At 43.3% G+C, this 22,049-nt stretch overlaps 1 protein-coding gene across 3 annotated transcripts in view; it reads left to right on the top strand.

The window, feature by feature from the left end:
• Window positions 1-8,317: 8,317 nt before the first annotated feature.
• capzb (capping actin protein of muscle Z-line subunit beta) overlaps window positions 8,318-22,049 on the top strand; it is a 107,745-nt gene continuing 94,013 nt past the window's right edge. For 2 of the 3 annotated variants that reach the window (XM_041206447.1, XM_041206446.1), the window contains exon 1: window positions 8,429-8,446. In XM_041206447.1, coding sequence (XP_041062381.1) covers window positions 8,444-8,446 — 3 coding nt within the window. In that variant the 5' untranslated portion in view covers window positions 8,429-8,443. Of the gene's footprint in view, window positions 8,447-22,049 lie in introns of all 3 variants that reach the window. The other variant, XM_041206448.1, reaches the window with a different exon arrangement.

Raw genomic sequence — 22,049 nt, 5'->3', positions numbered from 1 at the left:
TTCCATCACACTCCTGACTTGTGCCTGGTAGGTGGTGGACAGGCTTTTGAGAGTCAGGCGGTGAGTTACTCACTGCAGAATTCCTGGCCTTTGACCTGCTCTTGTAGCCACAGTATTTATATGGCTAGTCCAATTCAGTTTCTGGTCAGTGGTAACCCCCAGGATATTGATAGTGGAGGATTCAGTATCTGAGGAGTCGTGAGTGGTATTGAAAATTGTGCAATCATCAACGAACATACCCACTTCTGACCATATGATAGAAGGAAGGTCATTGATGAAGCAGCTGGAGATTGTTGGACCTAGGACACTACCCTGAGGAACTCCTGCAATGTTGTCCTGGAGCTGAGATGATTAACTTCCAACAACCACAACCATCTTCCCTTGCTCTAGGTATGACTCCAACCAGTGGAGAGTTTTCCCCCAATCCCTGTTGACTGCAGTTTTGCTCGGGCTCCATGATGCCACACTGGCTCAAATGTAGCCTTGATGTCAAGGGCAGTCACCCCCACCTCACCTCGGGAGTTCAGCTCTTATGTCCATTTTTGAACCAAGACTGTAATGAGGCCAGGAGCTGAGTGCCCTTGGCAGAACCCAAACTGGGTGTTAGTGAGCAGGTTATTGCTAAGCAAGCGCCACTTGGTAGCACTATTGATGACCCCTTCCATTACTTTACTGATGACCGAGAGTATACTGAAGGTGCGGTGAATGGCCGGGTTGGATTTGTCCTGCTTTTTGTGTACAGGACATCCCTGGGCAATTTTCCACATAGCCAGGTAGATGCCAGTGTTGTAGCTGTAATGGAACAGTTTGGCTAGGGGTGCAGCAAGTTCTGGAGCACAAGTCTTCAGTACTATTGCTGGAATATTGTCAGAGCCCATTGTATATGCACTATCCAGTGCCTTCAGCCAATTCTTGATATCACATGGAGTGAATTGAACTGGCTGAAGACTGGTATCTGTGATGCTGGATACCTCCGAAGGAGACTGATTTGGATCATCCATTCGGCACTTCTGGCTGAAGATTGGAGCAAATGCTTTATCCTTATCTTTTATTCTGATGTGTTGGGCTCCCCCATCAGTGAGGATGGGGATATTTGTGGAGCCTCCTCCTCCAGTGAGTTGTTTAATTGTCCACCACCATTTATGACTGGATGTACCAGAACTGTAGAGCTTAGATCTAATCTGTTGGTTGTGGGATTGCTTAGCTCTGTCTAGCACTTGCTGCTTATGCTTTTTGACATGCAAGTAGTCCTGTTTTGTAGTTTCATGAGGTTGACACCTCATTTTTAGTTATGCCTGATGCTGCTCCTGGCATACCCTCCTGCACTTTTCATTGAACCAGAATAGATTCCCTGGCTGATGGTAATGGTAGAGTGGGGGATAGGCCAGGCCACGAGGTTACAGATTGTGTTTGAGCACAGTTCTGCTGCTGCTGATGGCCCACAGCTCCTCATGGATGCCCAGTCTTAAGTCGTTAGATCTGTTCGAAATCTATCTGATTTAGCATAGTGATAGTGCCACACAACATGATGGAAGGTATCCTCAATGTGAAGAAGGGACTTCAATCCTATTGATACTGTCATGGACTGATGCATCTGTGGCAGAAGTACAAATACTAATACACTCTAAAAACAACCAAACAATCAGTGAGAACACTTTAGAGTGGAATACCTAGCAATCAGCCAGGATATGTAGAGAGAAAAGGCAGGTTAACATTTCAGGCAGAACCCTCCATGAGAACTGAAAGAAAAACTAGCATGTTTATAGAATCAGTAACCAAAGACAAAATGGTCAGGGTATGACTACCAAACTTGAAGCATTTCCCCCAGTAGCTATATATCTGTCATATTAAAGATAGTCAATACAACTAGATGCATCAGTTTTCAGTTCTTGAATTACAAGAAACTCGAATCTCCAACTGTCTGTGGACAAGCCAAGGACTGCCACTTAACAAGGTTCAGCAGTGAGCCCGCCCTGATCACATTTGCCTTAGCAGGCTCTTTGCTGGAACTTGCCAGCTGGATGGCCTGCTGGTCTGCATTTGAAGACAATTGAATTCATTCAAACCTTTCACATTGCCATAGCCTACATGACAGCACCCTGGTGCAAAGGAACTAACAAATAATTGATTTAAAAGCAAAATATTGCGGATGTTGGAAATCAGAAATAAAAACAGAAAGTTTGGAAAAATCCAGCGTGTCTGGCAGCATCTGTGGAGAAACAGAGTTAACGCTTTAAATCCAATATGACCCTTCTTTGGAACTCAAGTAATTGATTTAACTGTCAGGACAGAAAAATCATGTCAGCAAGTTCCAGTATTGAGCCCATCTTGACCAAAACTAATGAGTTCAGATTGGGGGTACAACACACCTAATATTATCGGGAAGCAGTTGTTCCCAACATTTGCCAGAGAATAAATTATAAATGAAATTAGAAATTCCACAAACAGACGGGATTGAATTAGGCAGTATGTAGAAACAAGAGAGTTCTGTCATCCTATAAAGACTAGTAAATTATGGCATCAGTGGGGGTGCATCACCCTTATATGGTGAGCCTCTGGATATGATATCATGATGAATGTCATCACCCATTGGAAATTTGCTTATCTCTCATGTTTGCAACACTTCCACGAAAAGGCTCAGTTGTAAAAGGCTGACTGTCCATAAACTTATGTGTGTCATATTTAGTGTTGAATGGAGTGTTTTGATTTTTCTTGTGTAATGCTGTTGACAGAAGAGTCTGCTAGCTGCTTTGCAGTAATTAACAGCAGACAACTTTTTCCCCACTTTTGATTAACTGCGCCTTTGCTAGAGTTCTATGGGCACTCCCTTATGTATTCTTATAATGGAGACAGAAGAAGTAGAATGAAAAGGAAATGAGAGAGGCAGGCACGATAAGGTGGCACAAAAGAGAATTCCAGCTAAGAAGTACCCTTTCATCAGAGCTTACAGATCACGTTGCTCCTTTCAAATATATCAGAAGGGATCTTCTTAAAGAGGCTGTGGTTCAGTAAGGTGGGCTTTCCAATAATCCTGGGGTTGATTTTCAAATTGACGCCTAAGGCTGATGTTATGGATTGGTTGCTTGATATGAAAACCACCAGCTTGTTTTTCAAGTGTTAAAGATAAATAGGTAAAGAGATGGCCATTATACTGATGAACTTAATAGTTAATGGTGACTCAACAACTCACCTTTTCCCTTCTATTATTTGCCACTTAAAGGATCTGAATTCTCCTTTCATTTGCCTCCAAGTGTAACCCTCCAAGTACATTGAAACACAAAACCCAATCAACATACTTCTGAAAACTAAACTTGATACACCAAATGTTCTTACTGTGCACATTTATATTTACAAGTGCTTCCAGTTTCCTCATACCTCTCTGTGCTATTCTTAAATCTATCCAATGACTCCTGTTTGGGAGTGTGAGTGTGTAAATGTTGAGTGAGGACTGGATCAAGATGGGGATCCTTGTGATACCCCACACCATCTCACTCATTTGGAGTAGGACTCAAACATTTTGGTTTAAAAACATAACGTCACTCCAAAAATAAAATCTTCTTTGTGTGTTTAAGTGGATTTTTAATCAGTCTTGCTCTTGATAATAAATCAAATCAGCACTTCACCTGTACCTGTATGAATTTAACTCACTTATACAAAAGAAAACACTCCTATTTGGAAGCTAGAATGAAGCCAATATACCAAAATAAATGCAGATTCTAGAATCATGCAGTATGAATATTCAAAGCTTAAACCATAATTTATTCAGTGGTGACTTAAAGTAATTGCATGAGCCCCATGAATGTTATGGGTGAATGGAACTGTGTTGCATAGTCAAACAAACCAGAAGCTGCCACATTTGATTCCTGGTCAGTGCTGAATTAGCTTTCTCAATCATCAGGGTCTTACAATTAGTTCCAGTGTCCCAGAGAAGAACCTTGTCCATTAAAAGCATATTTTGCAAGTTGGGGAAAAATAAAGTTCCCTGGTCTAAGTCACAGAGATTGCAGTTTGATTGGTTAGGGCTATTATGTTGCTGTAGAATCGGTGGAAATCTGAAGGGAGAAAATCTACAGATAGTTGTAGGACAGATAAGCATCAATTTGGACGGTGTCAGCAGATTCAAGGACAGTGGAGAGGGAAGGGTAGAGATGGGGCAGTTATTGCAATGATAGAGGTGTTGAATGTGTACAGTACAGCGCCAGGTGTGTATGATGGCATAGGGAACCTGTTTACAGTGCAACAGGGAATGTGTGTGTAATGGAACAGGAAGGATATTTACAGAGATAAAAACAAAAAATTGCGGATGCTGGAAATCCAAAACAAAAACGGAATTACTTGGAAAATCTCAGCAGGTCTGGCAGCATCAGCGGAGAAGAAAAGAGTTGACGTTTCGAGTCCTCATGACCCTTCAACAGAACTAGGTGAATCCAGGGAAGGGGTGAAATATAAGCTGGTTTAAGGTGAGGGGGGGGTGCGGTGGGGTGGTGTTGGTGGTTGTGGTTGGGGGAGAGAAGTGGAGGGGGGTGGTGTGGTTGTAGGGACAAGCAAGCAGTGATAGAAGCAGATCATCAAAAGATGTCACAGACAAAAGAACAAAAGAACACATAGGTGTTGAAGTTGGTGATATTATCTAAACGAATGTGCTAATTAAGAATGGATGGTAGGGCACTCAAGGTATAGCTCTAATGGGGGTGGGGGGAGCATAAAAGATTTTAAAATATTTAAAAATAATGGAAATAGGTGGGAAAAGAAAAATCTATATAATTTATTGGAAAAAACAAAAGGAAGGGGGAAGAAACAGAAAGGGGGTGGGGATGGAGGAGGGAGTGCAAGACCTAAAGTTGTTGAATTCAATATTCAGTCTGGAAGGCTGTAAAGTGCTTAGTCGGAAGATGAGGTGCTGTTCCTCCAGTTTGCGTTGGGCTTCACTGGAACAATGCAGCAAGCCAAAGACAGACATGTGGGCAAGAGAGCAGGGTGGAGTGTTAAAATGGCAAGCGACAGGGACGTTTGGGTCATTCTTGCGGACAGACCACAGGTGTTCTGCAAAGTGGTCGCCCAGTTTACGCTTGGTCTCTTCAATGTAGAGGAGACCGCATTGGGAGCAACGAATACAATAGACTAAGTTGGGGGAAATGCAAGTGAAATGCTGCTTCACTTGAAAGGAGTGTTTGGGCCCTTAGACGGTGAGGAGAGAGGAAGTGAAGGGACAGGTGTTACATCTTTTGCGTGGGCATGGGGAGGTGCCATAGGTGGGGGTTGAGGAGTAGGGGGTGATGGAGGAGTGGACCAGGGTGTCCCGGAGGGAACGATCCCTATGGAATGCCGACAGGGGGGGTGAAGGGAAGATGTGTTTGGTGGTGGCATCATGCTGGAGTTGGCGGAAATGGCAGAGGATGATCCTTTGAATGAGGAGGCTGGTGGGGTGATAAGTGAAGACAAGGGGGACCCTATCATGTTTCTGGGAAGGAGGAGAAGGCGTGAGGGCTGATGTGTGGGAGATGGGCCGGACACAGTTGAGGGCCCTGTCAACGACCGTGGGTGGAAAACCTCGGTTAAGGAAGAAGGAGGACATGTCAGAGGAACTGTTCTTGAAGGTAGCATCATCGGAACAGATGCGACAGAGGCGAAGGAACTGAGAAAATGGGATGGAGTCCTTACAGGAAGTGGGGTGTGAGGAACTGTAGTCGAGGTAGCTGTGGGAGTTGGTAGGCTTGTAATGGATATTGGTGGACAGTCTATCACCAGAGATTGAGACAGAGAGGTCAAGGAAGGGAAGGGAAGTGTCAGAGATGGACCACGTGAAAATGATGGAGGGGTGGAGATTGGAAGCAAAATTAATAAATTTTTCCAAGTCCCGACGAGTGCATGAAGCAGCACTGAAGTAATCATCGATGTACCGGAGAGAGAGTTGTGGAAGGGGGCTGGAGTAGGACTGGAACAAGGAATGTTCCACATACCCCATAAAGAGACAGGCATAGCTGGGGCCCATGCGGGTACCCATAGCCATACCTTTTATTTGGAGGAAGTGAGAGGAGTTGAAGGAGAAATTGTTCAATGTGAGAACCAGTTCAGCCAGACAGAGGAGAGTAGTGGTGGATGGGGATTGTTCGGGCCTCTGTTCGAGGAATAAGCTAAGGGCCCTCAGACCATCCTGGTGGGGGATGGAGGTGTAGAGGGATTGGACGTCCATGGTGAAGAGGAAGCAGTTCGGGCCAGGGAACTGGAAATTGTTGATGTGACGTAAGGTGTCAGAGGAATCACGGATGTAGGTGGGAAGGGACTGGACAAGGGGAGAGAGAAGGGAGTCAAGATAACGAGAAATGAGTTCTGTGGGGCAGGAGCAAGCTGACACGATCGGTCTACTGGGACAGTTCTGTTTGTGGATTTTGGGTAGGAGGTAGAAGCGGGCCGTCCGAGGTTGGGCGACTATCAGGTTGGAAGCCATGGGAGGAAGATCCCCAGAGGAGATGAGGTCAGTGACAGTCCTAGAAACAATGGCTTGATGTTCAGTGGTGAGGTCATGGTCCAGGGAGAGGTAGGAGGAAGTGTCTGCGAGTTGACACTCAGCCTCCACGAGGTAGAGGTCAGTGCACCAGATAACAACAGCACCACCCTTGTCAGCAGTTTTGATGACAATGTCAGGGTTGGACCTGAGAGAACGGAGTGCAGTAAGTTCAGAGAGAGAGAGATTAGAATGGGTGAAAGGAGCAGAGAAATTGAGACGACTAATGTCGCGCCGACAGTTCTCAATGAAAAGATCAAGAGAAGGTAAGAATCCAGAGGGAGGGGTCCAGGTGGAGGGAGAATATTGGAGGTGGGTAAAAGGATCTGTTGAATGGGGAGAGGACTCCTGCCCAAAGAAGTGAGTCCGGAGACGAAGACGGCGGAAGAAGAGTTCAGCATTGTGCCGAGCCCGAAATTCACTTAGGTGAGGGCGCAAGGGTATGAAACTAAGTCCTTTGCTGAGCACTGAACGTTCAGCATCGGAGAGGGGAAGGTCAGGGGGTATAGTGAATACATGGTGGGGCTGGGGTTGGAAGATGGGGTGGGGACGGAGGGACAGGCAGGGGCGGAGGGTCCTAGATGGGTGTTGGTGTCGATGAGTTGTTGGACCAGATATTTACAGTGCAACAGGAAGTGTGTGTGGTGGAATAGGGAGGATATTTACAGTGTGACAGGAACAATATGGTGGAATAGGGAGGATATTTACAGTGTGACAGGGAGAATTTGTTGGAACAGGGAGGATACTTACAGTGCAACAGAGCAAATATGGTGGAATAGGGAGGACATTTACAGTGCAATAGGGAGTGTATGTTGGAATAGAGAGGATATTTACAGAGCAATGTGGAGTGTATGGTAGCATAGGGAGGATATTTACAGTGCATCAGAGTATGTGTGTGTGGTGGAATAGGGAGGATATTTACACTACAATCAGGAGTGTATGGTGGAATAAGGAGGATATTTACCCTGCAGCAGGGTGTGTATAGTGGAATAGGGAGGATAGTTTCAGTGCAACAGGTTGTGTGTGGTGGAATAGGGAGGATACTTACAGTGCAGTGAGGAGTGTATGGTGAGATAGGGAGGATATTTACAGTGCAACAGAGAGCCTATGGTGGAATACGGAGGATATTTACAGTGCAGTAGGGAGTTTGGTGGAATAGGAAGGATATTTATAGTGCAACAGGGAGTTTGTTTGGTGGAATAGGGATTATATTTACAATGAGGCAGGGAGTATATGGTGGAATAGGGAGGATATTTTAGTGCAAAAAGGAGTGTATTGTTCAATAGGGAGGATATTTACAGTGCAACCGGGAGAATATGGTAGAATAGGGAGGATAGTTACAGTGTGACAGGGAGTATATGGTGGAATAGGGAGGATATTTACAGTGCAATAGGTTGTGCATGGTGGAATAGGGAGGATATTTACAGTGCAGTAGGGAGTGTGGTGGAAGAGGGAGGATATTTACAGTGTATCAGGGCGTGTATGGTGGAATAGGGAGGATATTTACAGTGTAGTAGGGAGTGTATGGTGACATAGGGAGGGTGTTTACAGTGCAGTCGGGAATATATGGTGGGATAAGGAGGATATTTACAGTGCAGTAAGGAGTGTATGGTGGAATTGGGAGGATATTTACAGTGCAGTCGGGAGTGTATACTCGAATCGGGAGGATATTTACAGTTGAAAAAATGTATGGTGGAATTGGGAGGATATTTACAGTACAGTCGGGAGTGTATGGTGGAATCGGGAGGATATTTACAGTGCAGTAAGGAGTGTAGCTGCTGTACAGCCACTTCCGCATTGCTTTCCCCATACTTGGGCAAGCTGGAGTCTCGGTCGGTGATTGGCTGAGTGCGGGGTTGTCTGCGTGACCCGGATGATCACTCGGGCCCGAGGAAGGAACCGTCCGCGAGACAGCAGCCACCAACCGTTACCGCCGCCATGGTGAGTACTGGCCCGGGGCGGAAGCACCCTCTCCATTCACCACAGAGAAAACCGTCTCTTCGGCTGTCCTATACCCAGGACATCGTTTGTACTAGAAACCGCCTCTTGGCTGTGTGGAGAAGTGCGGAAACCGGGGTGGGAAAACTGGCCGGCCCGGCCTGGCCTGGTCTCCATGCCGCCGCTCTCCTCTCCTCCGGACCCCTCCCGGTAACGGCTCCTGAGCCTAGCCGCAGTTGAGAGACGCTTGTAAATGCCGTGGAACTGCCATAAACACTCCCTCTCCTCCTCCCTCTCCACATTGCGCCTCCCTGTAAAAGTGGAGGTAAACTTCCTGCCAAATACTGTTCCTCATTCACACCATATCTGAGTGAGGAGTATGTGAGCTGTGACTGCCTTTGGTCTCTGGGACTGTCACAATCTCAATCTGTGCCAGAAGCCTAGTTTTGATTGTTCAAGTATTTTGTCGCAAGTATATGGTTTGGCAGCGTGATCTTCTAACCATTCAGTGGAAGCTCACTTAAAGGCAGTTGGCTTTCTTTCTGATGTCAGGTTATTGTGTTCTCAAACTTTCCAATTGTGCATCTTAAAGGAAATGTGGTCAACATAGGACAACGCTTTTCAGCATCCTTTCAGGGGAATTGTAAGCTACTAGATGGGGTTTAGGCAGATGACACTCTACAATGGTGAAGCTTGAGTAATTAAAGAAATGATTATCTAAACCCATTAGTTTACAACCTGTGGACAATCAGATTTTGTTGCATGATGTTCACAATAAGACGCACTGTTTTGGGGGTTTATAAGCCTGGCTAAACCAGTGGATATTTGTTATTGTTGAATGAATGACACTAAAACTTTCAAACTATCAATGTTTACACCCTTGCATATAGGATGATTGGTCAGAGAGTTAGATGTGTATATCTTCTGACCGCTTAAATATTTGCATTTTGCCTATCTGTATATATTAAAAAATCTTAGCCTCCATCACCCTTCCTTCATTTCTGACTTTGGCACATCAGAGACACTTGACTGTGCAAATGAGGAAGTTATCTGGATGACAAATCGGGTTCATGTTTCTTGGATTTAGATTTACCAATGCGTACCTTTATAATGTGGGCGGTTCTTTTTGCAGGATCTGTTTTCTGAAATGTTTGAATGGGCTTGCATTGGGAAAAATCGCATTTTTGTTCATCTACTTTCATCAATAAAATTTTCAAGATATCATTTTGCGTCTGCAATTCCTGGTCTCAAAAAGATCCTTTTGTTAATCAAATGACTGGCTGCTGGTTTATAGTTGCTGATGAGTCTTTTTGTCAGGAAGTGGATGAAGTCGTAGTATCCAGGGCATAGCTCAAACTAAGCTATGGCAGCGTTTTCATCTTTGCATGACTTGAATGCATGTCAGATTATTTGATAACAGACTCCCATTCCACTTCTACCGAGATATTTGCCATACTCAAGTTCTTATTACTTGATGGTTCGAAATTAAAGGATTGCTGCAACCTTTGAGTTCAAATAGTCCCTTGCTTTTTTTTAAAACAGCTTTTGTATAGGCTGATTGAAGCTTCTACTGTTCTTGTGATGCTCTTAATATTTCTGTTATTAACAGGATTTCAGTTAAATGTAATGGGTTGTGAATTTTTATACTGTTTGCAGTTGAATTACAAAAGACAGAGCTGTGAGAATACAGATTTTGTTTTCGATAAACTTGGATTGCATTGGAAGAGTTTTGTAGATTATGACACTTGGTTGCAGTACTGTTGGTTGTAAATCTCAATTTGTGCTGGGAGCAGTTTTGCATGCTGAATGGTGACTCACAGCATTGAAGGCTAGTGTTTCCTCTATTGTAAGTAAGCCTTGTGGCAACACCTCTTCAAGATCAACTTATTGATCTTGTAGCATGTGAGCGATACTTCTTGGTGTTTTTTCATCACCTGATTGTTAATCTTCCTCTATCAAATGCTATGTATGGGTGAGCAGCTTGCTTTTTGGCCTTATAAAGTACTACCCTAAACCCCTTCGCCAGGTGTGTGTGTGGGGCCAGGAATTACTCTCACTCCAGTTGACTCAACCCTTGCTGTACAGAACCAGGGATGTTGCATCTCTTGTAGACTAAAATCAGTAACTTGGAAGATGGGGGAAGAACAGATTGGAAGAGGAACTTGCATTTAAAAGTACCTAGCGTGATTGTTGGATGTCCCAAAGTGTTTTATGGCCATTGAAGAACTTGTGAAGAGCAGTAATTGTTACAATGCAGGAAATATGACAACCAACATGCACGCAGGCCCCACAAATAGTAGTGTGATAATGACCAGATAATGTGTTAGCTGTTTAAGTGATGATTTGGTCTCGGTACCAAGTGAACTCCCTGCTTTTTGAAAATGTTGCATAGGATCTTTTACATCCATGTGAGAGAGTAAATATGGGCTTATTGGAATATTGCATGCAATTCTGGTCACCACATTACCAGAAGGATATGGAGGAGTTGGAGAGAGTGCAGAGGAGGTTTACCAGGATGCTGCCTGGTCTGGAGGTTATTAGCTATGAGAAGAGGTTGGAGAAACTCAGATTGTTCTCACTGGAGCGATGGAGATTGAGGGGCGACTTGATAGAAGTTTACAAAATTGAGTGGCATGGACAGAGTAGATAGTCAGAAGCTTTTTCCCAGGGTGGAAGAGTCAATTACTAGGGGACATAGATTTAAGGTGAGAGGAGAAAACTATAGAGGAGATGTGCGGGGCAAGTTTTTTACACATAGGGTAGTGTGTGTTTGGAATTTGCTGCCTGAGGAGGTGGTGGAAGCATATATGATGGTGGTGTTTAAGAGGCAGCTTGACAAATACATGAATATGATGGGAATAGAGGGATACGGAGCCTGGAAGTGCAAAATGTTTTAGTTGATGGGCAATATGATTGGCGCAGGCTTGGAGAGCCAAAGGGCCTGTTCCTGTGCTGTACTTCTCTTTGTTCTTTGTTCTTTTGTGTTTAACATCTCACCTGAAACTACCTGACAATGCAGCACTGCCTCAATATTGCAGTAGAGTGTCAGCCTAGATTGTGTTGTCAAATCTTTGGAAAGGGACTTGGACTCACAGCCTTCTGACTCGGACATGAGTGTTGTCACATGTGACGTTAGTCCTGTTTGTTTCTATGGTTTTTTGAAAAGAATAGGATGCATACGCTTTTTAAGGGTGCATGTCCTTCCTGCCCTCGGATTTCTCCTTGGTTTGTTCTCCCTGGCCCGCTCATTTTCTGTGTGGCTAGTAATATTTATGGTTTGGATGAGAGACTGTTCCATGTTTTTGTTGTGTGTGAGGTTGCAGTTCATCTTTCACCATTAGGAGGCTGCTCTGCAACTTCTGGCTTCACATAATCCCACACTCGTGATATTTGACCACTTGGTGTGGAGGGCGATGGGCTAGTCAGAGGATAACCTTGTGGATTTCCTCCTGGACCTAGCCATGGTGTCTATCTACATGTCCAGATTAGATGTGGCTCTTGCGGCGGGAGAGTGTTTGCTGTGGCTGCCCACTTCTTTCCTGCAGTCTTGTGTGCATGGGTGGACCTGGAGGAGTATTTGGTCTCAGCTTGAGGTCTTTGTGAGCAGTGGACATCTCGGGAATCGCAGAGTGTGGTAGATAACAGATGTATTATTTAATATTATAGGTTTCCTTTGTTTTGTCGTTTAATTCTCTATCAATTCTACCCCTCTAAAAGGGGGACACTTTTCATTCAGTTTTTTTTTGTTTCATGGCACTGGGAAAATTCGGTGTCTCCTTATCATTTTATTAATAAAAGGGGTGTGAGGTGTAAGTGCTACTTCCAATTCATTGTTGCTGCCACTATTGGCTGACTGTCAGGAGAAGCAGTAGGTTGCTGTAGACTTGTTCATTTTCTCTCCCACCTGTTTGACTCTGTTCTGAAATGTATGTTACTTATAGTTTGAAAGAAGAAGGGAGACGGTAGAATAATATACTGTTGGTGGCTGTTTCTGAGCCTCAAAGTTCCCATTGCTTTACCTTTTCTCAATGACGGAAAATAATTTCAGATGTGCCAGTAACTTTACTGCAAAGACACTGGAACCTCCATTATCTACACTCAAAAATTACTTGTTTTCTCAAATAATCTGCAGTGATTTTCATAACCAAAGCCTTGTGCAAGTTGTCTCACTTCACAGCTTGACAATGTAAACTCGCTATCTCATTTAAGACAACCTCCCAGACCAAGAAAAATGACACTCATTTTATTTTGTACTCTACTGCTCTTCAATTTTATTATCCAGCTGGATAATGGCAATTCCATTATGCTCGCAGCACTTTTATCTGGACAATTGTGACAAAGCAGACATCTTTGGATAGATGTAAGTTAAGAAATTCAATTAACCAACTCTTACATTGAAACTGCACCTTGATGCTGTGAGAATGCATTATTTCATCCTAGTCCTGGGGCAACAAAATGTTATAGTTATAGAACTCAGATTTAAATTATTACTTATTACTTTTATCTTTAATTTTATTTTGCCTATACAATGTTTTAATTCTAAATGAAACATTGAAAATTAATTACTGAAATTGGGCTCTGTAATGTCATTTTTGGCCTTATTAATGAGGCTTCCAATCATATGGGGTGGAGGGTGTGGAAATTCTGGTGGAAGCTTTGTTTTTGTCTAAATGTCAATCTCAGGTTTGAACTAATTTTCTTTGCAGCTGTAAACTTGCACCTATTGTATCTTTGCACTTTAGTTGTATTAAAAATCCCTGTTACATACCCTTGCCATAATTCAGTCAATGCTGGAAAGGTTTTAAGTGTGTAACAATAATAATTCTTTACCACACTTGGACCTCATGGAATGTAAGATTGTGTAGTTTTTCACACGCTAAGTTCCTGGTTTTGCCTGTGTCGTTGAAGGAGGCATGAGAAAGGAATGGTAGTTTGAGGGTGAGTCAGCCTAGTTAGTTGTTATAGCATACTCCAAATATGTTTGGATTATTGTTTAATGTTTGTTTAAGACCTGAATAATGCATTCGAACTTCTTACACCCCTTATCTCAGTTAAGAAATTTCGTTCTTTTTTCACAGAACATAATTATTTTTCTGAAATACTTCATTTCCTGGCTTGATCCTTAAACAGCATGTTTGCTTCGGACTGCAGACTGAATATTTGGTGTTAAAACAAATGCATTTCCTGAATTTATCTTTGGCGTAGCCAAATTTAGTCCAAAGAATTAATTATTTGCAGAACTGAGAGCATCGCTAAATGGTGCTTTTTTTTGTACTGTATTGTTCTATTGAAATTATTTTATGCATAAAAGCTTAATAGACATATAATTGTGCGGTTAATAGACATATAATTGTGCATGCTTGGGAGAAACAGGTTTGGACTAATGGTTTCCAAAGCTTTATACCACTGGAAGTTTCCTCACCTTGTATCAGGTTCTTTTGTAGACCAATTGATAGAGATTGATTCCCATGATTAGTTATTATTGTTGTTTTATTCAACCACCAGGTTGGTTAAGGACAAACTAGATGGATCTTAGTAGTCTTAGATTAGCAATTCCTATGTTCTTATTGTGTCCAGGGCTTGAGCACAAAAATCAAGGCTGACACACCAGGTGGAGTGCTGCATTGTCAGGGGTGCCATCTTTCAGATGGGACTTTAAACTCCATCTGCCTGCTTTGGATGGATGTAAAAGATCCCATGGCACCATTTCAACGACGAGCAGGGGAGTATCTCTGGTGTCGTGGCCAATAGTTATCCCTCAATCAACATCATAGAAGTAAATTATCTGGTCATCATCATAGTACTATTTGTAGGAGTTTGCTGTGCACAAACTGGCTGCTGTGTTTCCAACATTAAACAATGACTATAATTGTGAAAGTACAACATTGTCTGTAAAGCACTTTGAAATGTGAAGAGCACTGTATAAATGCAAGTCTGTCATTTCTTTTTCATTTTTTTCTGGGGGAGGAAATGGGGCACAGGAGTGTTAAGTTAACTTCTGTGCTCATACTCTTTGACTGATCTTGCTACTTAATACCATAGCAGTATTACAGTTGAGTCCATGTGTAAAGTTGTATATAACCAGCTGTTCAGACCTACTGGCATGAGGCTAATATAATTGGCCTCTCCTTGGTGAATCTGCTTATGTGGATGTAATGCTAGGAGCTAGCACTTGCTCTGGCACTGTAAGTAGAACATGCAGATCTGGAGGTAGAATATGTTCTTAAGTGTTAACTGTTTTCATCTCACTTTGCTTCCTCCTATTCAATGCTGTATATTGTTCCAGCACCATCACCAATACCATTTTAGTTTGTGGGTGGTGTTTTTGTTTTCCTTGAACTTATTACACATTAATTAATTATTCTTTGAAAACAGAGGGGATTTAGTGATTCAGTCAGGATAGTATATGTAGTAACTCAATTAAAAACTACTGTGGAATACAAAACAACTGAGGCATACAGAACAGGTAGCTATTGTATGCTGCAATGAAACCTCAGGAAAAGGCACAACGTTTGGTTTATTTCTTTTTTCTCTAATATTATGCAATCTTCAGCTGCTAGTTATCCTAGTGTACCCACATTTAACATTGAGAAAAGATTTTTCAAAAGCTTGTGACTTTTGGCAATCTACCTTGCATGAATAATAAACCCTTTTCACTGCCTACACGTAAATTTGTGTTATGCCATAAATTGAATTAGTTGGCCTGAGGCTCATCGGGAATTTGGTATTATACGTATTGTATAGATGTCAAGTACACCAAAAACAACGGTCATAATTTAAAATTGAAACCCAGCTTGATTAGCATGTTTCTTCAGATAAAATTTACAGAAATTATTAAACCAAGAACCTTTCAAGACAACTACCTCGTTGCTTTCCACCTCCCTTAAAGCCCCTGGCAACAGGATAATTTACTTTTGTGATGTTGATTTGAGGGATAAATATTGGCCAGGACACCACAGATACCCCCCAGCTCATATTGCAGATGTTGTAGGGATTTTTTTTTGTAACATTATAGGTTCCTGTGTATATTATTCAGTATGTATTTTAATCAGTTGCTGCATCTTGTTGAGATCCACACAGTTCACCTTTCGTACCACCTTCTGGCTTTGGTTGCTTAACCAATCAACTCTGGCTGCAGATAATATGTGGTAAAAGCCTACATTGCAGTAACTGGCAAAGCTCTGTAGTTGCATTAATCAACTAGCTAATGGTTGTAATGAAGGTTCCTGGCCTGTGTATTTTTGCTGGAATACAGGATCTCAAACCGATGAAAACATTTAATGCCTCATGATTCTATCTGCACTCTGTGACAATTCTAGTATAAAACTTCAGGAACATCTCCAGCAGCTAAAATTATATTACCAGAAATTTTGTAAGCATTGTGCAATTTTGAGGAAGCTGCTGTGTAAGATTTTTAAAAAGACTTGAGCACTCTACCCTCCTGAATCATAAGTATCATGGCTGACATTTCAGAACAATACCAAGGGAGTGCTGTACTCTGAGGTGGCATCTTTTGGCTGAGATGTTAAACTGAGTTCCTTACAGGTGGACATAAAAGATCATCACTCTGCTGTTTTATAGAGAACAGGGAAGTTCCCCTGGTGTCCTGGCCAGCATTTATCCCTCAACCTACATAATTAAAACAGATGTTTTATTTCATTGCTGTTTGTGAGACCCTATGCACAAATTGATGGTGCACTTCAAATTTATTACATCAGTGCTTTAATTTAAAATGAATTAATTTAGTCCCTTGGAATGTGCTGAGGGAGTGAAAGGTGCTATGTGGATGCAAGTTCTTTATTTCTATTGTCTGTAATTAAGTCTTTGAAAGACAATTGGGTTTGAATTTTGTGTTTGTCAGCCAGGAGATGCCTTGTGAAATGCAACTGAAAAACATCACCAAATGCACGCTAAACAAAAACAGAATTACCTGGAAAAACTCAGCAGGTCTGGCAACTAGAATCTAGTTCTGTCGAAGGGTCATGAGGACTCGAAACATCAACTCTTTTCTTCTCCGCCGATGCTGCCAGACCTGCTGAGTTTTTCCAGGTAATTCTGTTTTTGTTTTGGATTTCCAGCATCCGCAGTTTTTTGTTTTTACCAAATGCATGCTGTCTATTTCTTGTTCTCCATGTTAATCTGTTTGTTTCACTTTCTTTTCCTGATTTGATTTTGCTAGTGAAAAGTGTAAGCTTAGATAATGCCAATGGATCTTCAATGTTCAATGCAAGTGTTCCCAGTAAGTTTAATTGGTTGCCTGCACATGTGCAATGGAGAGGGAAGCAGGAGGACAGACAGTGGTAAATGGACAAAATTGAGAATCAACAGTGAGGGAGTACATCATATTGTTGCCAGGGGCTTTAAGGGAGGTGGAAAGCAACGAGGCAATTGCCTGGAAAGGTTTTTGGTTTAATATTTTCTGTAAAATTTTATCTGAAGAAACGTGCTAATCAAGCTGGGTTTCAATTTTAAATTATGACCGTTTTTTGTGTACTTGACATCTATTTTGTATTTACATTCTGACCTAAGTCAAACTATATAGCCCACATTTATTGGTAGGACCTGTGGTAGGGAATGAAAGCATAAATAACCTTTCGATAGGTGCTGTACAAAATCTAGAATGCATAGTCTATTCCTGATCTGTGTTGGTCCACAAATGTGTAACATTTATTAGGTATTATTGTAGTCAGAAAAGTAACTTTTCCTCACGCATGTAGTCAACACATACAAAATGATAGTGTGCCGTGAAATGGGAAAGAAAGGCTTGGCTTTTAATATTGTGGTGTGCCATGGCAGACGTGGCCTTCTTTGCACTTTGTACTGTAAAATGGGAAATTTTCAGTAAGCCTTATATGGTTAATTTTGGACTTGCCCTTTAGTCATAACAAATCATCATGTAACATACTGAAAATCTGAAATAATAATAGAAAATGCTGGAGAAACACTGTATCCAGTTCACGTTTTGATGTGCTAATCTTCAGAACACAAATACAAAAACTTGTATGTTATTTGCACAGGTGCTGACTGACCTGTGTTCCAGCATTATCTGTTTTTTTTAATGAATATTTCTATCAGGTCAGCAGTGAAAGTAAAGTCACACCAACTTATGTTTTTACTTCAGGAGAAATGATCTAATTTACTGTATAAAGATCTTGTTAGAAGTTGCACTTCAGTTTATTTTTCTTTTTGATTCTTTGTCATGGCAGTACAAATTTTAGTCTTTCAGCCCATCAATTTGCATATTGTTTTGTGTTACTGAAGCCTGGTCTTTGGGAATATTTCCCACAAGTTTACCACAGCTTTATCATTTGTTTTACTGAATTTTCAACGTAGTAAGTGTTGAACTTTCTGTTGGAGTTCATGCTTGGTAATGCAGCTGATTTTCTAAGTTGGTTGATAAGATCTTATGAATATGCGATTTCACATTGTGATCTGAGAATCCCACAGGAAGTGCTTGAGCTTCTGTGCTTTGGTTGTCAACTGCCAATATGCAATTTCCCCTTATGAGTTGAGAAGTGTAAACAAAATAGTTGCCTTTAGTGGGAGCATTTCTTAGATCCATAACTGGTTTGTTGGCATCCCCTTTCAGATAACTGGTGGGTTAGCTGGGGATTAGGTGCCTTGTTAATCAAGAAGCTGCAGCAGCAGCTAACTGAGGACCTGCCCTCATAGGTAGTCTTCAGAGAAAATGCTTCTACCTCTTGATAAGAAGAAGGGTTCTGCCAGTGGTAATATGCTGGACAAAAACAGAACAGAAATACCTGGAAAAACTCAGCAGGTCTGGTGGTGTTGGTGGTGGTTGAGGAGGAGGAGTGGAAGGCGGGGGAGAGAGAAGTGGAGGGGGGTGTTGTTGTAGGGACAAGCAAGCAGTGATAGGAGCAGATCATCAAAAGATGTCACAGACAAAAGAACAGAAGAACACAGGTGTTGAAGTTGGTGATATTATCTAAACGAAAGTGCTAATTAAGAATGGATAGTAGGGCACTCAAGGTATAGCTCTAGTGGGGGTGGGGGGGCATAAAACGTTTAAAAATAATGGAAATAGGTGGGAAAAGAAAAATCTATATAAATTATTGGAAAAAACAAAAGGAAGGGGGAAGAAACAGAAAGGAGGTGGGGATGGAGGAGGGAGCTCAAGACCTAAAGTTGTTGAATTCAATATTCAGTCCGGAAGGCTGTGAAGTGCCTGGTCGGAAGATGAGGTGCTGTTCCTCCAGTTTGCATTAGGCTTCACTGGAACAATGCAGCAGGCCATAGACAGACATGTGGGCAAGAGAGCAGGGTGGAGTGTTAAAATGGCAAGCGACAGGGAGATTTGGGTCATTCTTGCGGACAGACCGCAGGTGTTCTGCAAAGCGGTCGCCCAGTTTATGTTTGGTCTCTCCAATGTAGAGGAGACCGCATTGGGAGCAACGAATACAGTAGACTAAGTTGGGGGAAATGCAAGTGAAATGCTGCTTCACTTGAAAGGAGTGTTTGGGCCCTTGGACAGTGAGGAGAGAGGAAGTGAAGGGGCAGGTGTTACATCTTTTGCGTGGGCATGGGGAGGTGCCATAGGTGGGGGTTGAGGAGTAGGGGGTGATGGAGGAGTGGACCAGGGTGTCCCGTAGGGAACGATCCCTACGGAATGCCGACGGAGGGGTGAAGGGAAGATGTGTTTGGTGGTGGCATCATGCTGGAGTTGGCGGAAATGGCAGAGGATGATCCTTTGAATGCGGAGGCTGTTGGGGTGATAAGTGAAGACAAGGGGGACCCTATCATGTTTCTGGGAGGGAGGAGAAGGCATGAGTGCAGATGCGCGGGAGATGGGCTGGACACGGTTGAGGGCCCTGTCAACGACCGTGGGTGGAAAACCTCGGTTAAGGAAGAAGGAGGACATGTCAGAGGAACTGTTTTTGAAGGTAGCATCATTGGAACAGATGCGACGGAGGTGAAGGAACTGAGAGAATGGGATGGAGTCCTTACAGGAAGCGGGGTGTGAGTAGCTGTAGTCGAGGTAGCTGTGGGAGTCGGTAGGCTTGTAATGGATATTGGTGGGCAGTCTATCACCAGAGATTGAGACAGAGAGGTCAAGGAAGGGAAGGGAAGTGTCAGAGATGGACCACGTGAAAATGATGGAGGGGTGGAGATTGGAAGCAAAATTAATAAATTTTTCCAAGTCCCGATGTAATCATCGATGTACCGGAGAAAGAGTTGTGGAAGGGGGCTGGAGTAGGACTGGAACAAGGAATGTTCCACATACCCCATAAAGAGACAGGCATAGTTTGGGTCCATGCGGGTACCCATAGCCACACCTTTTATTTGGAGGAAGTGAGAGGAGTTAAAGGAGAAATTGTTCAGTGTGAGAACCAGTTCAGCCAGACGGAGGAGAGCAGTGGTGGATGGGGATTGTTCAGGCCTCTGTTCGAGGGCTTCCCACCAGGATGGTCTGAGGGCCCTTAGCTTCTACCTCGAACAGAGGCCTGAACAATCCCCATCCACCACTATTCTCCTCAGTCTGGCTGAACTGGTTCTCACACTGAACAATTTCTCCTTCAACTCCTCTCACTTCCTCCAAATAAAAGGTGTGGCTATGGGTACCCGCATGGGCCCCAGCTGTGCCTGTCTCTTTCTGGGGTATGTGGAACATTCCTTGTTGCAGTCCTACTCCGGCCCCCTTCCACAACTCGCTCTCCGGTACGTTGATGATTACTTCAGTGCTGCTTCATGCTCTCGTCGGGACTTAGAAAAATTTATTAATTTTGCTTCCAATCTCCACCCCTCCATTTTCATGTGGTCCATCTCTGACACTTCCCTTCCCTTCCCTTTCTTGACCCCTCTGTCTCAATCTCTGGTGATAGACTGTCCACCAATATCCATTACAAGCCTACCGACTCCCACAGCTACCTCGACTACAGCTCCTCACACCCCGCTTCCTGTAAGGACTCCATCCCATTCTCTCAGTTCCTTCACCTCTGTCGCATCTGTTCTGATGATGCTACCTTCAAAAACAGTTCCTCTGACATGTCCTCCTCCTTCCTTAATCGAGATTTTCCACCCACGGTCGTTGACAGGACCCTCAACCGTGTCCGGCCCATCTCCCGCACATCCGCCCTCATGCCTTCTCCTCCCTCCCAGAAACATGATAGGGTCCCTCTTGTCCTCACTTATCACCCCACCAGCCTCCACATTCAAAGGATCATCCTCTGCCATTTCCGCCAACTCCAGCATGATGCCACCACCAAACACATCTTCCCTTCACCCCCCCCGTCGGCATTCCATAGGGATCGTTCCCTCCGGGACACCCTGGTCCACTCCTCCATCACCCCCTACTCCTCAACCCCCATCTATGGCACCTCCCCATGCCCACGCAAAAGATGTAATACCTGCCCCTTCACTTCCTCTCTCCTCACTGTCCAAGGGCCCAAACGCTCCTTTCAAGTGAAGCAGCATTTCACTTGCATTTCCCCCAACTTAGTCTACTGTATTCGTTGCTCCCAATGCGGTCTCCTCTACATTGGAGAGACCAAGCGTAAACTGGGTGACCACTTTGCAGAACACCTGTGGTCTGTCCGCAAGAATGACCCAAACCTCCCTGTCGCTTGCCATTTTAACACTCCACTCTGCTCTCTTGCCCACTTGTCTGTCCTTGGCCTGCTGCATTGTTCCAGTGAAGCCCAATGCAAACTGGAGGAACAGCACCTCATCTTCCGACCAGGCACTTCACAGCCTTCCGGACTGAATATTGAATTCAACAACTTTAGGTCTTGAACTCCCTCCTCCATCCCCACCCCCTTTCTGTTTCTTCCCCCTTCCTTTTGTTTTTTCCAATAATTTATATAGATTTTTCTTTTCCCACCTATTTCCATTATTTTAAAATCTTTTATGCCCCCCCACCCCCACTAGAGCTATACCTTGAGTGCCGTACCATCCATTCTTAATTAGCACATTCGTTTAGATAATATCATCACCTTCAATGCCTCTGTGTTCTTTTGTTCTTTTGTCTGTGACATCTTTTGATGATCTGCTCCTATCACTGCTTGCTTGTCCCTACAACAACTCCGCGGCACCCCCCCGCCCCACAACCTTAAACCAGCTTATATTTCACCCTTCTCCTTGTAAAGAAAAATCAGTTCTTCTGAAGGGTCATGAGGACTCGAAACGTCAACTCTTTTCTTCTCCGCCGATGCTGCCAGACCTGCTGAGTTTAAAGAGGTGATGATATCTAAATTAAGAGTGGAAGACAGGACAGATAAGGTACAGATATCTCTAGTGAGGATGGGGGAATGCTGAAAGGTAGAAATAAACAATGGGTGGAAATACATTTAAAAATAATGGAAATAAGTGGGAAAAGAAAAATCAATATAAGTTATTGGAAAAAACAAAAATGAGGGGGAAGAAATGTGAAGGGGGTGGGGATGGAGGGGAGAGTTCAAGATCTAAAATTGTTGAACTCAGTATTCAGTCTGGAAGGCTGTAAAGTGCCTAGTCGGAAGATGAGGTGCTGTTCCTCCAGTTTGCGTTGAGCTTCACTGGAACAATGCAGCAAACCAAGGACAGACATGTGGGCAAGAGAGCAGGGTGGAGTGTTGAAATGAGAAATGACAGGGAGGTCTGGGTCATACTT

This window comes from Carcharodon carcharias, chromosome 15, assembly GCF_017639515.1.
Source record: "Carcharodon carcharias isolate sCarCar2 chromosome 15, sCarCar2.pri, whole genome shotgun sequence".
In the NCBI taxonomy this organism is placed as follows: Eukaryota; Metazoa; Chordata; class Chondrichthyes; order Lamniformes; family Lamnidae; genus Carcharodon; species Carcharodon carcharias.
This window is presented reverse-complemented; position numbering and strand designations above follow the sequence as displayed.